This window comes from Sprattus sprattus (assembly GCF_963457725.1).
Source record: "Sprattus sprattus genome assembly, chromosome: 5".
Lineage (NCBI taxonomy): Eukaryota > Metazoa > Chordata > Actinopteri > Clupeiformes > Clupeidae > Sprattus > Sprattus sprattus.
Window position 1 is genome coordinate 7,314,624 of NC_137924.1, and position 17,122 is coordinate 7,331,745.

Genomic DNA, 17,122 nt, shown 5'->3' on the forward strand with positions numbered 1-17,122 from the left:
TTAGCCATGCTGAGTTAAGCTGCATTATAATGAGAGACAGACTATCTTTACTGGGGACTGTGTGCTAGCAGCCCAGCAGGGTATAGCACAGGGAAATGTGAGCATGCTTAATGCCAAATCAGCACCTACGTGAATTACACATCAAAGAAACCATCTGTTGAAAAATAACTGCTAGAAAATGATGCAAGATGAAAAAAAGAGACTGTATCATATTTGTATGTAGCCTATAGTAACAGTTGAAGGCCATCCAGTTTAATGGTTTTAGAGATTTTTGATCAAACACATTTCTATCAATAACACCTAGTTCAATCAGTCTCCAGATAAAGGCACAGTAACATGTTCTGTTTTTAAACAAAGCACAAAATGGGAGAGCAAACGTCCCCTCCCTTTCACAGGCGCTGAGCTGTGCTCATGTGAGAAGATGCCGCTTCCTCTTTTCTGGCGTATTTTTGAGCAGAGAGAGACCTCTTGTGACGGAGATTCTCCTCCTCTGGTAAAATTCCACTGCTGCTGAGATTGCTGCCTGTCTGCCGGGGGGAGTGGACACAGACATGAGACAGCAGGAACTCTACTGGCACAAAGGCACACAGTATCTAAATAGAACTTAACAATACACAACACAATTTATCCCTTATATATCATCATCTATCAATGGACTGATGCTTGCCCTACACAGGTTACTTGCTGTATTCTTCAGGTAATTTGTTGTACCACTAATGAAGATCTGTCATTTTACCCTCAATACTTCGGAGAGTAAGCAAAAGACACCCAAATCTACTCGAAATCTCTGCGATATTGAGCAGTGCTATATTGCTAACATGCTATCCATTCAGATTCCACTAATAATCTGTTCATAGTAAAAAGAACTAAGACTCCCTCATGTGGTGAAAGAAGGTAATTACCTGTCTAATAGAGGTGGGGGCGGCACAGCCTTTTCTAATAGCAGTCTTATCACAAACGAATATCCACAATGTTTGTCCAAACACCTCAGATGACCTTCACTAAGGCTAATCTTAATGACTCAATCAGTCATCTAATTGCATTTTATTGCAAGAGCCAAAGAACTGAAACTCATTTAGAAGGAGTTGTCACACATTTCCACCTAGTGCTAGCCAGAAAAGGAGCCTAGCCTCATTTGTTTCATTGTGTAGCCTCATGGACTAAGATAATGATGCAGACAGGAGGTGAAATAAGGTCAGCTCATTTCCCAGTTCACAGGTATGTGGTGAATGATTATATGGAGCTGTTCTTCATACTTAATCCGTTCCTTTTCTCACCTACCATACCATCACTCATCTAAGATGGCTCCTTAACAGTGAAGCATAATTCCTAAGGCTCATAGTTCAGATATTATTGTGCGCCCCGACTTTCTGTGGACAGGCCAGAGCAGACAGAACCATGAAGGAGGGCCAACTGTCCTGTCTGCTGCCGAAGAGTGATGCCATACAGCAGCAGTGCAGATGGGATTTTTGAACTGGCGGGGACGCTAACATCGCTGTGCAGAGTTATTAACTGATGATTGTCACCTTACCTAGATAGAGTGGTGGGGACGGATCAGGGTCACTATGAATCTGGGGGGGGGGGGGGGGCATTTCCCCCCCGTCCCCTGTGCTATCTGCGCCCCTGCCGTACAGGTACAGGGGGAGGACGGGGCCGGTATGGGGGCTGCCCTCTGACAGTGCTGCAGGCAGGGGCGTAGCCAGGACATTATTTCTGGGGGGGCAGCTCTGGCCAGTCTTTTATTTGGGGTGGCACTTGATTGTCAAAAACTACTATTTTAAAACTTACACACATGCTGCGAAAATGGGGCTTGTAGCCTAAGTGACAAATGACAATATAAGGCGACTTAATACAAAAAATACTAATGCATTTATTTCAGCTTTATACTGTTTCTGTTCAGGGGGGTTTCTTGTATTATTATTATTATTTTTGCTGTGCTGTGAGGTTTGGGAGGGTGGGGGGTTGGGGGGGGCGCAGGGTGGCCATTCTCTGACCAACGGTGGCCGTGGCCCCCCCCTGGCCACCACGTGGCTACGCCCCTACGACTTATCTGTGATCTGAATCAGCACCCACATGTGTGACCGCTCCACCATGGGTCATCTGAGGCCCCAGCAGGTGGGTCATGTTCCATAGCCTGTGACTCTGACCAGAGCCAAGGGAATGGGTAAGGGGCCCAAGGCAGGGTCTCCACAGATACACTGGCATGACTCACATGTTTCACAGCCTGCCCAGCTCGGGCCCCTAGTAGATGGGGCCAGATGTGACTTCAGCTCCAGAGGTCAGGGGTCACCGTCTAGAAACAACTTGTTGAGACTGTGGACTAGAAATGCATTGGAAATGAATGCTAACAAGGCAAGGTCTTGAATTTGAAAATTGAATCTAATAACATTTGATTAGTGGACACAAGAAATGCAGATGTATTCCTTTGTTCATTTTATATGATGATATTCACTATTTTATCTTGGGGGAAAGGCGACAAGAACGATGTTTGTCTCTATATTACGATACGTAGGACTGTTTACAAAAACAGGAAATATGAAATATGTAATATAAAATAGATATACATAACCAAACCAAACATGTACCTCATAGAAACAACTTGTTGAGACTGTGGACTAGAAGTGCATTGGAAATGAATGCTAACAAGGCAAGGAATGTTTATAAAAACAGGGAATATGAAATATGTAATATAAAATAGATATAAATAACCAAACCAAATATACATAACCAATAAACCAATCAGTACCAGTAAATGTCCACTGCAATAACAAACATACACCATATGGCTACATGTATAATGATCCCTTTAAAGCAGAAATAAGGAGTTCTGTTCCAAAACTAGCAAGTTAACTAACTAACTAAAAGCATGCAAAAACCTTGCAAACACCACCAGCAGCCCAGACACTAACTGGTGTCTTTTGGCAGTATAGCTGGCAATGTCATGGTGTGAAAGCTTGTCTTCCATATTTGCAGGGTATTCCAGCCCGTTACACAAAACTACATATAGGGCATATCCTGGATGGCTAGTGGGAAAGACATAGGTTTTTATCTGTCCTTCACATGACCATATGCTATCAAAATGAATTTGAGGATGGTACCTAAACTAGTTGCCTATAAAACCATATCTCAAAAAGTGTCAAATGTGTTGCATAGTGTTACTTTAAGGTGGAAGAGATATGCAAACAGTAAGTAAACCTACTATTCTATAGTGAGGCATGTATCATGATTCCTTTAAGGTGGAAGAGTGATGCAAACAGTCAGTAAACCTATTCTATAGTGAGGCATGTATCATGTCTCCTCTCCACTACAGAATGACAGTTTTTTTTTTCCGTGAACAAGAGAGATGTAGAATATGTAACGTGATAGTGAACAAAACCACCTGGTGGAGATGCCAAGACAACATAACATCCACATCCAAAGAGTCCCAACGCCTTAAGATACGAAGGAGAAAAGCAATAAAGCCGACATCATTTAACACTCCACGAAGAGCAAAGGCTTCCATAGCAACATCAACAAAACGAGCTGAAGCGGCGTTGTGTGACATGTGAGAACTCCATTCCACCTAAAGGTTTCTTTTATGCTGTAGATGATTATTAAGTCATATTTTAGTCTAACGTCTGCAGCCAAACATTCCAGACTGAAGATGGCTGGTGAAAGATTAGGGGGTTTCAAAGAGCAACCCCAAGCCCAACACCTGGGCCAAGACGCCTGACTGTGCTCCGAGCAGAAAGCACGCGACTGCGTTTTTCATCGGGAATGTAGCAGTGATGAGAACAGCAAGAGGAGCTGTCATGGCAAAAAAAAGGAAAAGACAAGAGCAGGACAACTATTTACCCAAACTCTCAAAGATCACCAGATGAGGATTCTAGTGCGTGACGCATCTTAGCTGTTTGAAGTGTGTGGAAAAAAACTATTTGAAGTCCACTGAAAAACAAAGTCAATTGAAGCACAAGGGGATTGCCTTGGCACATAAAGATATGAAAGATTCCACACATACAGAGAAACATGTCCTCCCTTGTGCGTGTCATAACTTTTTGCGTGAGGGAAATATAGAATGCTTCACTTACTGAATATTATGTGCTAATGTATTTTTGCTCTTTCATTTATGTGCAATTTATCCCACTTCAAATCAGTCTAAATGAGATACACTGTTGTCATGTATTTCTGAGGCTTTGCTAATGTTACATTCCTAAGCTGGAGATGGTCTGAAGTGGTCTTTGCCTCCTGACAAAAAATGCAACATTGTTTCTGTTATGCGGTTAAGGGCAGTCACACCCCCACCCCCACGCACACTAAACACCCCAACACACCAAGAAACATTCTCTTTCTGGGATAAAATGTTAAGTGCCGGATACAGGATAGGTTCCAGGTAGCAGGCAGCTCCTTTGAGTGGTCTAGAGGACCAGGGGTGTGTGTGTGTGTGTGTGTGTGTGTGTGTGTGTGTGTGTGTGTGTGTGTGTGCTGGGTGAGCCGTAGGGCTTTACGCGCTCCTCTCTCCTGTCTTTAATGATGGTAACAGAGCCCCAGGAACCGCATGGAACTCCCCCCTGTCTACATTCCTGCTCTCCATAATTCACCCAGGACCACTCTCCCACCCCACCACCAGCTCCTGAAGACACACACACACACACACACACACACACACACACACACACACACACACACACACACACACACACACACACACAGTTCTCAAGCAAGATCAGGACCACTTTCCCACCCCACCACCAGCTCCATGCAGACTCCAGTGTGGCACATCCGCTCCTACACACTCCTACACTCCTACACACACACACACACACACACACACACACACACACACACACACACACACACACACACACACACACACACACACACACACACACGGGACTGAGTTCTCAAGCAAGATCAGGACCACTCTCCCACCCCACCACCAGCTCCTGCACACACACACACACACACACACACACACACACACACACACACACACACACACACACACACGGGACTGAGTTCTCAAGCAAGATGAGGACCACTCTCCCACCCCACCACCAGCTCCAGCAGACTCCAGTGTGGCACATCCGCTCCTGGGAGTGAGCCATGCCTGATCCAGCTTTCTTTTCATGTTGGAGCACTTTCCTTTGTTCCTCCCTCTATCATTATATTCAAAGTCGGAGTACAGTTTGCTTTGTAAAACATGGGTTTTGGATACATAAACTGTCACGCAAAGCCAATGATCTTAAAATAATTTTAATCGGCAACACAGGGTGGAAAGAGGGAGACAAAGGAAAGGGTCGGAGAGAGTGAGAGAGAAAGAGAGAGGGGTATAGTCACAGCATGGTCAGAAAGGTTAACCCAAAACAATGCCTGCATTCCCAGAGGAGTGGAAGGAGTCAGGATCCCTCTTTTCGACCAGATGTTAGCCGCGACATTAAAACCTCGCAAACTCATAAAACTCTTTTATAGCAGACATTATCTCCGCTTGAACTCAGAATTAGCATGTTTTCAAGCAACACTTTGGTGGCGTTAACAATACGCAACACATCAAAGACCAGCACAGCTGGAACCGTCCGGCCTGTGCGGTAGCTGAGCTTCTTCATACGCTGAGGGACATCCACTTCATTAGCTCCAGCGGTATGTTTTTGGGTTAAATGTATGTTCAATCCCAGACCATGGAAAGGCAACACATAGAAGAGACATAACGAGCATGACATGCACCACTGGCTGGGGGGCGCAGACCTTTGCCGTTACCAACATGTGTCTTTCTCCCTCCCCGTCACGCTCACTAAGGGAGCAGCTGAGGTGATCACCTGTGAGCTTTCTTTTCTTTCTTGCCTACTGAGAGAGGAGAACTCAAGACATATTTCATCAATCACCTTGTCCAGTATAAAGTTTCAGAGTACCCCTTACAACCCAAGATCCCCCACCCCCAACCATACACACACTCTCTCACACACACACACACACACACACACACACACACACACACACACACACACACACACACACACCCCTGTGCTCCCACCCCCTGTGTCACTCATTGTAATGACAGCCCACCTCTGGAATTTCAGCTAGGCGAGAGAGAGAGAGAGAGAGAGAGACAGCATATGGGACTGAGTTCCCAAGCAAGAGAGAGAGAGTGTTTATGTGTGCGTATGTGTGGATGGGTGAGTGAGTGAGTGAGTGAGAGAGGGAGAGAGAGAGAGAGAGGGAGAGAGAGAGAGAAGAAGAAGGAGTAAGGGCAGCGCATGAAGGGGGGAGCAGATGAACAAAGCTAAGTCAGTGTGTGGACTCAACCGCCTGCTGCCTCTTTGAGTCTCCTGCTTCTTGGACTGCTTGCCAAGGTGAATGGAGTGTGGAGCCTCAGGGAGTAGGAGAACAAAGACAACAGAATAAAAAGCCACTTGGACAGACGAGTGTGAGAGAGAGTGAGAGAGAGAGAGAGAGAGAGAGAGAGAAGGAGAAGGAAAGCGGTGAAAAGAAAGGATTGCGTTGACTCACAGACATGCGGTCTTTCACCTGGATCAGCGCGCTGCTTCTGCTGCTCTATGTCTGGTCTGGGAGCGCCAACACCTCCAGGTGAGGGAACCACAAACCGGAGACTGCATGAAACTATTGTACTGTCCTGTAACTTCAAAGTGCCGTATTGCACAGCATCGTTCAGCTTGATGTGGCTATCCTGCAATTTACACACATGGGGCCTGAGGTACTGTAGTCTATGGGTACCCTGCATTTGAGAATAGAGGGTCGATTTCTTAGCAATGTTATGCAGATGAATGCCAGTCAAGTGCGGTTGTCAGTGTCACTACACCAGCCATAAGAGTTTAGGAGCACTAGTTAAATCTGCATGATAACTTAAATGATCGGACGATTTAGAACTGGTCATGTCAATTTTGGAGACATCGTTTCTGAAGCAAAAAATATGCAATTGATACGTTTTAAGAAAATAATTGCGTTCGATGGCATGTATAGACATTCACACTGTGGATACACATACATCGTTGACTATGCACGGCACGACATTCAGCTCACTAAAAGTGGAACGAGGGCTGGGGGGCGGGGGGGGGGGGGGGGGACACCTGTTGCAAATGCAGCCCGTCTCCTGTGGGCTATTCTGGTTGATCTCAGATTCCTCCAGGTCCTCTGGAGCCCAGGCTGCTTTTAGGAAGCCACCAGAATGTCAAACATCTGGGGCATCGAGACTAGCGCTCCACACTTATAGAGGAGCAGATATAGGCTAAGAGCGCTACACACTCGAATAGAGCGGATATAGGTTAAGAGCGCTCCACAGGGATATAGATTAAGAGTGCACATAACCCGTATTTAAGCAATGCTGACATGGAGAGACAGGCATCGAGACTAGCGCTCCATACTTATAGAGCGGATATAGGCTAAGAGCGCTCCACACTCTCGCATAGAGTGGATATAGGTTAAGATTTAAGAGTGCATATAACCCGTATTTAAGCAATGCTGACATGGAGAGACAGGTATTGTGTGACACCTGCATTGCCAAGAGTAACAGTTCCTAAATGAAGACTGCATTAAAACTTCTTCTTGGATTCACACAAATATATCTTAGGCAACGTGAAGCTTGCTGCAGTTTTAGTAAGGGTATTTTAAAAGTAGTCAAGTGCCATCTGTTCCTGTAACTAAGTCATCAAGCCAGGGCTTTAATTACAGTGGAAATGTGGTATAAGTGGATGGCACAGGCTAGAGGTGTCTTTTTTTTTTACACTCCTGTCTGTCTGGGGGGAGGGAGAGAGAGAGAGAGAGAGAGAGAGAGAGAGAGAGAGAGAGAGAGAAAGAGAGAAAGAGAGAGAGAGAGAAAGAGAGAGAGAGCAATATCCTGTCTGTATGAGTACTCTCATTAAGGGTTTCTTAAACAAATGAGAGGGGGCTTGTTTATTTGTTTACTTGTTTATTTGTGTCTGTTTGTTTTCCACAGCGCAGCCATGTATAAAGTAAATATCCCTGTAGACTGAATGGAGGATCATATCATATTCATAGAAGTGTGTATATGTCTTCATAGCTTAATGTAACAAAAAAGCTGACCAGCCGATGGTGCTAACTTCTCTTCCCCTAATACAAGGCAAAAAAGACAAATCTCAGCCAACCATCCCGGTGTGTGTCGTTATGGGAGAAGACTAGAATGTTGCTATGGTTGGAAGAAAAACAATAAAGGTCAATGTGAAGGTAAGGTATTCATTTTACCTTCTTACTCAGTGTCTGTTTGATTTATGGAGATCATGTACTTGCTGAGTTTCAACACATAGATTTCAGCAACCAAACTCCAACTGATACGATGTAGACTGACGAGATTTCACGTTTGGTTCTTTAATTCATTCTATTATTTCACTTCACTTTCACTTTATCAAAACAATTTCCTATCCTCCACTGTTATGGCAGAACTGCACTTACTTTAAATAAATTACGATGGGAATGGTATTCACCAGAAGAAAATATAAAGTTAATTGCCTCCAGGAATATAGCCTGAGGTTGGAAAAGTATGCATTTGTTCTTTCTCTAGTGAACCTGTTTGACCTCACTCTAAACCACCATTGCTGTTTCTCATACATCTCTGTTGCTGAATACTTTACCAGCTCAATGTGACCATGGCTGCGAGCATGGAGAGTGTGTCGGCCCCAACAAATGCAAATGCTTCCCTGGATACACAGGAAGTAGCTGCAGTCAAGGTCAGAGCAGTCTACTGGGAAGGGTTGATTATGATGAACTCTCGGTTTCTTGACCTCTGTCTAATTCATGGATATGTCTTCCTCCTGTTCTGTCTCTGGGTATATCCCCCTCTTCAGATCTGAATGAGTGCGGCTTAAAGCCACGTCCCTGTGAGCACCGCTGTATGAACACACATGGCAGCTACATGTGCTACTGCCTCAACGGCTACACCCTGATGCCAGATGGCTCCTGTACCAGTGAGTGGATGCCTTCAGACCTCAACTTCCAAGATCCCTCACCCCCAACCATACACACTCACACACACACACACACACACACACACACACACACACACACACACACACACACACACACACACACACACTCCTCTGGACTTGTTTGGGTGATAAATCAGAATGACCATACCTGATTCTCCCCCTTCTCTGTGGCCTTTCAGACTCGAGGACCTGTACCCTGGCCAACTGTCAGTACGGCTGCGAGGAGGTGGAGGGGGAAACGCGCTGCCTATGCCCCTCCACAGGCCTCCAGCTGGGGCCAGACGAGAGGTCCTGTGTGGGTGAGTGGAGGTGGATGATCACCTGGAACTCATCATCGCCCATCTAGATTCTCCAGGCTGATTGTGTGCAGGTTGCTTAGTGCTGCTGACCAGCGGCGCTGACACCACATAAAAAAGGTCATCTGTCAGTCAGAGCCTTTAAAAGCAGCGTATTATATGGGCTGACAAGTGCTCTGGCTCCAGGCCTTTTACATAAAAGCCCCATCGTCTGGGAGCTCTGGAAACAAAACATGAGAGCGTTTCTTCTACTGAAATGCTACTACTTAAGAGAGACAGCGGTTATAACCATATTGTTCCATTTAAGGTTGTAAAAACAATGGGAAATGGCCATAAAAGGGAATCATAACTTCACTGTATACCACCATCATCTCTCAATGTAAAAAAAAAAAAAACATTTAGAATAGTGGACAGTGGTACACGAGGTAGAGAAGTCGTTTAGTAATCAGAAGGTAGCTAGCTCGATTCCCTGTCGAAGTGTCCTTGAGCAAGACACTGAACCCCTAATTGCTCCTGATGTGCAGTGTGCCATCAGTGTAAAGAAATGTGTACAAATCATTGTAAGTCAAATGTGTACAAATCATTGTAAGAGAGACAGCAGTTATAACCATATTGATGTGCAGTGTGCCATCAGTGTAAAGAAATGTGTACAAATCATTGTAAGTCAAATGTGTACAAATCATTGTAAGAGAGACAGCAGTTATAACCATATTGTTCCATTTAAGGTTGTAAAAACAATTGGAAATGGCCATAAAAGGGAATCATAACTTCACTGTATACCACCATCATCTCTCAATGTAAAAGCGTCTGCTAAATGACTAAATGTAAATGTCTTCACTATGACATAATAACCATGTCCCTTATCTCGTTCCTCTAGACATAGATGAGTGTGTGACAGGGCAGAATCTTTGTCCTTTCAACCGACGGTGCATCAACACATTTGGCAGCTACTACTGCAAATGCCAGAATGGGTACGACCTGAAATATGTAGATGGAAAATATGATTGCGTAGGTAAGGAAATACTTTAAAAGAGAACTACTGGAATTCAATTTGAAATGATCATGACGAGGCTAATGAATGGATATCACGCTAATATTTCAGATATCGATGAGTGCCTTTCTGGAACACAGAAGTGCAGCCACCATGCTGAGTGTCTCAACACACAAGGATCATACAAATGCAAATGCAAGAAAGGCTTCAGAGGCAGTGGAATTGACTGCACTGGTAAGACTACTATTATTTATGTGAAGTCTAAACCTATATAATATAGAAATGCTGTATTTAAAGATTTATTTATTTGATGACATACGCAATACTACCCTGATTCCATGGGATTGAAGCATATGTTAATGGTATGGTAAAATCACTATCTTTCTGATTCCATGGGATTGAAATCATGTTTATGGTATGGTAAAATCACTATCTTTCTGATTCCATGGGACTTGAAGCATATGTTAATGCTATTGTAAAATCACTATCTTTCTGAATCCATTGGATTGAAGCATACAGTATGTTAATGCTATGGTAAAATCACTATCTTTCGGATTCCATGGGATTGAAGCATATGTTTATGGTATGGTAAAATCACTATATTTCTGATTCCATGGGACTTGAAGCATATGTTAATGGTATTGTAAAATCACTATCTTTCTTGCAATTTCAGTTGCTTCTAAGTACCATAATTCATCTGCAGTCTTCAAAAAAAGTCAACAAATATGAGTCCTGCCAAAGACAGTTTCCTGTTTTCAGACCTTCCTGAACTCTACAGATGTTAGTCAGGGAGAGGCCGTGATTGCAATCACACCTGTGTAAATATCTGTCTTTGTATGAAGCCCCGTGATCTGAAGGACAGAGGGAAATGTCTGGCAAAGAGGAGAGCCACGGTGAACTCCCTGAGCTAGACAGGATATCCTTAAGAGCATAGGTGGCATGGCACACCCAGGAGGAAGCTAACCCTTTTCTCAATCAGGTGCGCGCCGGTCAGGTCAGGGAGGATTTGTTGCCAATGAAGATGCCTTTATGTTTTGTAGTCAAGCCCTTTTATCAGAGCCCGTGGGACGCAGACAGGGGCAGTGCAGATGAGTTCCTGAATGGTGAGACTGGATGGAATTCAAAGCAAGGCTACTAGCTTCTGACCTTCACGCGCATCTCCCTCTCTCTCCTTCTCCCTCCCTCCCTTCCTCTCTCTCTCTCTCCATCTCTTCTTCTCTCTGATGCTTCTGCACCCTCACTGCGTTAGTCTAGTGCTTCGCGCTGTGCACCCCCCTCCCCCCCCCCCCCCCCACTCTAGAACTCAAGCCTGGCTATCTCAGCACTTCCACAACGCTGTTTTCACCCCTTGCAGCCAAGCATGCGACCATGTTATGGCTTACAGATGCAACCACTGCGTAGGACACATGCTTTGTAGTGTGTCAGTAGTATGACCATGCCAAACATGCATGAATGAGAAACCTCATTTGTCTGCTAATTGATGAGGTGCCTGGAACGCTGAAATCTCAAACGCTAAATAATTTAGCCTAAACTGTCCCCCCAAAAGCAACATTTGGATGATATACAGGTAAGGTTTGTTTTTCTCATCTAAGGAAAACTTCAGAAATTGAGGGAGGTAAAAACCACCCTGAATGAGAAAAAAAACACAGAAAATCTCTTTGACAGATGCAACCCTTATCCTGTCCCTGTAGCGATCCCAGACTCCCCAGTGAAGCCGTACAGGCCTGATGTCGAGCAGAAGAACGCGATCCCTGAGCCGGAGGTGACCGTGGCGCCCCGCCCGCGCCTCCAGCCCTTCGACTATGAGGGAGGAGTCTACATAGGTGGACCTGGAGGACAAAGCGTTGCCAACTTTCGCGAAGAGGATTACGGTGAGGAGAGAGGCGATGGCGGCACTGAGGAGAATCAAGTAGACAACGAGGAACAACCAAGAGGAGATGTTTTCAGTGAGTGGCCCGTTCTATTAAAAGAATCATATCATCATATGTATTATAATGCACACAACGGTATTCCAATATTAGCACATTACACTTATATATATAAACTATAAACTATATAAAACTACTCTTTAATGTCCTTAACCTTAAGGGCACATAGTGACTGTGTCTAGATAGAAAGCTGCTGACCTGGAGAATCCAACACACATATCTGCATATCTACCTTAACATTTCCAGTGGTGTGTTCTGATGGCTGAGGGTGATTTATAAGGTCTGAATTCTGCCCTAATTACAGGCAACACGACTACACTCCACATATTTGTGCAGCCTCAAGGCTGTCTGTTTGCCAGACTGCGCAGGATCACTTAACCCCTTTCAATAATTAGATACCACCACCTCCCATTCTATTAGTACTTCCGAAATGCAAGCATTTAATATAGCAGCTAACCTTTCAGGCTAATCCGAAACGGGCCCTGACTCAGATATCTTAGGCACCCCTGTAGAGTGCATGGTGCCATGGTATCTTTTACAGGAGCTTTGTGCATATGAACTTGTGGTTTTATCAGGTGATTCTCAGCTCTTTGACAATTTAAGGCAGTAGATTTAAACAATGGCAGGTTTACTGTCACAGTGATTCAAAGCTGAAATTGTCTCTTTGCGTGTATACTTCAATAGTTGTTTCAGATAGTGCTGATAGTGCATACAGTTACTAGAACCTTTCCATGGCCTGTAGTCTCGGCCTCCCAATCAATCTGCAACTCTCCAATGTTCACTGTGAGGTAACTATGAGGCAGCAGAACATGTATCAGCAGAGGAGCGTAGGGAACCAAAAACAACACAGGTCATCTCTCTGTGCTAACCACACTGCAGACGTTGTTTGGTGTGCACACACTGCATTAGCATGAAAACCGAGAGTGATGGTAACAACCCAGGGTCTCTGCTGCTGATCTGGATCTTTATGGAGACAAGTTGAAACCTCTGTCTGCTCTCAGTGAGCAAGAGGAGACAAGCTCAAGAGACATACATCAGCTTCAGGGAGGAATTCACAAGCACTAGCCGGCTGTGTGTGTGTGTGTGTGTGTGTGTGTGTGTGTGTGTGTGTGTGTGTGTGTGTGTGTGTGTGCACGTGTGTGTGTGTGTGTGTGTGTGTGTGTGTGTGTGTGTAAGTGTGTGTGTGTGTGTGTGTGTGAACCCCAAGACACTAGTCTCTCGGTGGCCTGTCCTCAGGGCAGAGAGGGGGGCTAAGACTATGGGCCTCTTATTATCATCCGGTAAAACAGCTGTTGAGCAAACATGCCTGACTCTGAGGGATACTCTGTCATCAGCCCAGCAATCCCTTCAAACACCACTCTCCTGCTTGTCCGTGTTCAATTAGTGAAGCTCGGCTCCATCTGGTTGTCTAGCAGAGCTTATAGACTTTGCTAGGGAATATCTGAGGAGTTCAAGCTGCTATATCCTCTTTCCCTGCGTCTTTAAAGGAGACATGACAGGTAGGCAGGTGAGCACACGCGGATGCACATAGCTCCTTTTTTATGTGAGTGAAATACCTTTGAAAAGTATCTCTCTGAGGACAAGAATTCCTCCTGCTTCAAAATTCCAGATAATATTACTGTTTTCCAAAGTCGTGACATTATAATATATCCATCAGCTCCACTATGTGGGAGTAACATGATAACATAGGTTGCAGACACAGCTGTCCATAATTACAAAAAACAAAAAACTTTGCCTGAATATTTTGACTATGCTTAAGAAAGTGCCACGTTTTCTTTTTGTGAGTGTAAAAGCAATATGATTTAGAGGAGCAAAAATAGCATTTTATCTATTTAACCAAACTACTTTACTCTCCGCACTGGGTGTGATCTCTTAGAGTATAAAAACGAAATTATTTAACATAGATACTAAGCATATAAACACTGACTATCTTTCCCAGCTGCTGAGGAACTCAAGTCAGTGTTTGCTGCCCCAACCGAAGTTAAGGAGATCCAAATTGATCCAACACAGGATGGTAGGTAAAACTAATTTGTTATGTGCTACTTTCATTTTCTCCTGAGGATATGAGTAACAATTTGTGTATATTTCTGCCTCAAAGAATTCATCACAGACTGCAACTTTGATCAGGGTGCATGCGAGTGGATGCAAGACCAAGAAGACGACATGGAGTGGGGCGTTTCCTACCATGACAATGGTAACATGTCATGCCATTTAACAATTTCTTAGATAAACTTGCACAAAAACTGCACTGTAAGGATTATGGATTATTAGACAACTAGTTAATGCTCTGTTAAATTTAGATGCATTCACTCCACTTAAATGCAGTATCATTTTCAAGTTTGCATGCACTTTAGCCGATATAATATACTACTTTAGATAATGGGCACATTTCACACTCATGCAGAAGGCCTCCAAGGCATGGCTAATGTGTCACCAAACAGCTGAACTGGACTCGGCTGTAATGTGTGTAATGTCATGAGCAAATTGTCAGTGTAATATCTTCTTATCAGGGGCTGGTATATTATATGGCTGTAAGTGGCTTGTTGTCAGTGTAATGTCCTCTTTTCAAGGGCTGGTATATTATATGGCTGTAAGTGGCTCGTTATCAGTGTAATATCTTTATTTCAAGGGCTGGTATATTATATGGCTGTAAGTGGCTCGTTGTCAGTGTAATATCTTTATTTCAAGGGCTGGTATATTATATGGCTGTAAGTGGCTTGTTGTCAGTGTAATATCTTCTTTTCAAGGGCTGGTATATTATATGGCTGTAAGTGGCTCGTTGTCAGTGTAATATCTTCTTTTCAAGGGCTGGTATATTATATGGCTGTAAGTGGCTCGTTGGGAGAGAAGAATGATGTGGCCCGTCTCAAGCTACTCCTTAATGACCGGGCCAGAAGGGCCGGCAGCTTCTGCCTGACCTTTAACTACCGCCTGGTGGGACACCAGGTGGGCACTTTGAGGGTGTTGCTGGATAACGACACTAATCAACTGTGGGAGAAGAGACACACCCGCAGCCAGGAGTGGCAGACGGAGCTCCTCACCATCACATGGGAGAATGAAGCGCCAGAAGAGGTGAGACAGCTTGGAGGAACCACAATTCAGCCTTGGCACTATTTTAGGGGGGCAGTGGTCACAATAGCAGCTGCTGTGCATATTCTTATCTCAAGACAGGACCTTTTTCAAATAAATACATAGACATGCAAAGAAAATGAATTTGTTCTCCAGACTGTAACCCATTGTAATGCTAATATGGTAGGTGTCTATAGGAGCTGAGTTACAGTACATATCATTTGGGGCTTAAGCATATACAGCACATACCACACCATCAGCCACGTAAAATATTCAGTTTTTTCCCCCCCAATTACATTTGAAACAAAATTAGGTTAAACTTCTTGCATCACCTGAATCCAATAAAGAGAGGAAAGGTTAAAATAGATAATGTTATTAAAGTATTTACTTACTATATCTGTTTAGGCTCACACATGTCTCTCATATGATGATCTACAGAGTATGTCCTGCATAAATAGTTTTCATTATTTAACAACACAGAATATGTAACAGATAGTTTACTTAATAATCCCACATTATTTGTCGCAGACGAGCTCAATTAGTTAACACTGATGCAGACTGCAATACAACATTGCCACTACACAATGGCTTTATACATTTGGGAGGTAGCCTACAGCAAGTTGCACTGCCCAAGACTTGTACACTGCTTCATTCAGACTCAAAGACATTGCCGTTCCATTTTTAAATGATTCAAAACAACATTAGTATAATAATTCACTGATACGTTCTTTAACAATTTGGTCTTATTGAATTGTAACTCTTGTACGAAATGTGCTATATAAATAAAGTCTTACTGACTTACTTATTGGGGTCTATTTGGAGTGAACTGAACTGTGACACTGAAAGCATAATTCATATGCTGCTTTGTGCCTTGCAGGTCATCTTTGAGGCAGAGCGTGGCAGAGGTTCTGAGGGAGAGATCGGGCTGGACAATGTTGTACTGACTTCTGGGTCCTGTCAGGACGATGATGCAGGCCTATTTTAAAAAAAGTACTTCTTTCAGACAAAAGAAGTAATTCCATTGCATAATACAACAAGCTCTTAGTGAAGAGCAAGTAATCGTCACCAATCCAACTGCAACCACAACTTCAGCTACCCATACAAAATTACGCTTGGTGTCAATGGAAATATGGGAAGAACATTTTCAAAATGAGCAATATTTTTCAATCATGTTTCTTTTCGGAGGCAAAATGTTGTAAATCTGAGAAAAATATTCAATATAGAGGAATTACCAGATACATTAATTTCTTTTTTAGATACAAAATGCTAGATTGAAAAACTCAGGTGCATGACGTAATAAAATTGCAGGTTTCTACTTTTTACACACACACTCACACACAAACAAACACACACACACACACACACACACACACACGTGCACACACACAAACACACTTTTTAAATTGCCACTATGCTGCAGTATAGCTCACAGCAGAATGTAGTATGTGTGTAACAAGTATAAGATAGATAAAAGCAGATAGATTGTGATAGTTTTTGAAGGTTTCTGAGCAGTCTCCATTCACTGTTTGTATGATTAATGATTGCAACTTCATTTACTGCTGTACATTTGGCTTTCATAATGTATAACATTAAAATGTTTCCTTTTTTACTTTTTCCCCCCTCTGAAGTTATTTAACAAACAAGAAGTAGCAGCAGCAACAATAAACAGCAGATAGCACATGTTTGCCCTTGAATAACTACTGTCTGTAACCTTCAGTTATGTTGAAACTAAACTGAAAGACTCTCTACAAATATCTAGATTTGTTTAGTTTGTAGCCAATGCAGTTGGTGAATTGATTCCTAGTGCATGGACTGCAGAGACCAGATATGGGTAGCCTTTGCCATGCAGTTCAATTGTTTTATTAAACACCATTTGATTTCTTGGGGCCATGTGGCCGTCCATAT

General features: G+C 43.5%; 1 protein-coding gene across 1 annotated transcript; it reads left to right on the plus strand.

Moving 5' to 3' along the window:
• Positions 1-6,213: 6,213 nt before the first annotated feature.
• On the plus strand, positions 6,214-16,826 carry egfl6 (EGF-like-domain, multiple 6). The gene is made up of 13 exons (XM_080838791.1): positions 6,214-6,561; positions 8,072-8,175; positions 8,583-8,675; positions 8,793-8,912; positions 9,113-9,232; positions 10,107-10,241; positions 10,332-10,454; positions 11,261-11,323; positions 11,912-12,166; positions 14,088-14,162; positions 14,247-14,342; positions 14,955-15,220; positions 16,095-16,826. The coding sequence occupies exons 1-13, from the start codon at positions 6,488-6,490 to the stop codon at positions 16,200-16,202; spliced, it is 1,632 nt and encodes a 543-aa protein (XP_080694917.1). The 5' UTR covers positions 6,214-6,487; the 3' UTR covers positions 16,203-16,826.
• Positions 16,827-17,122: the final 296 nt, after the last annotated feature.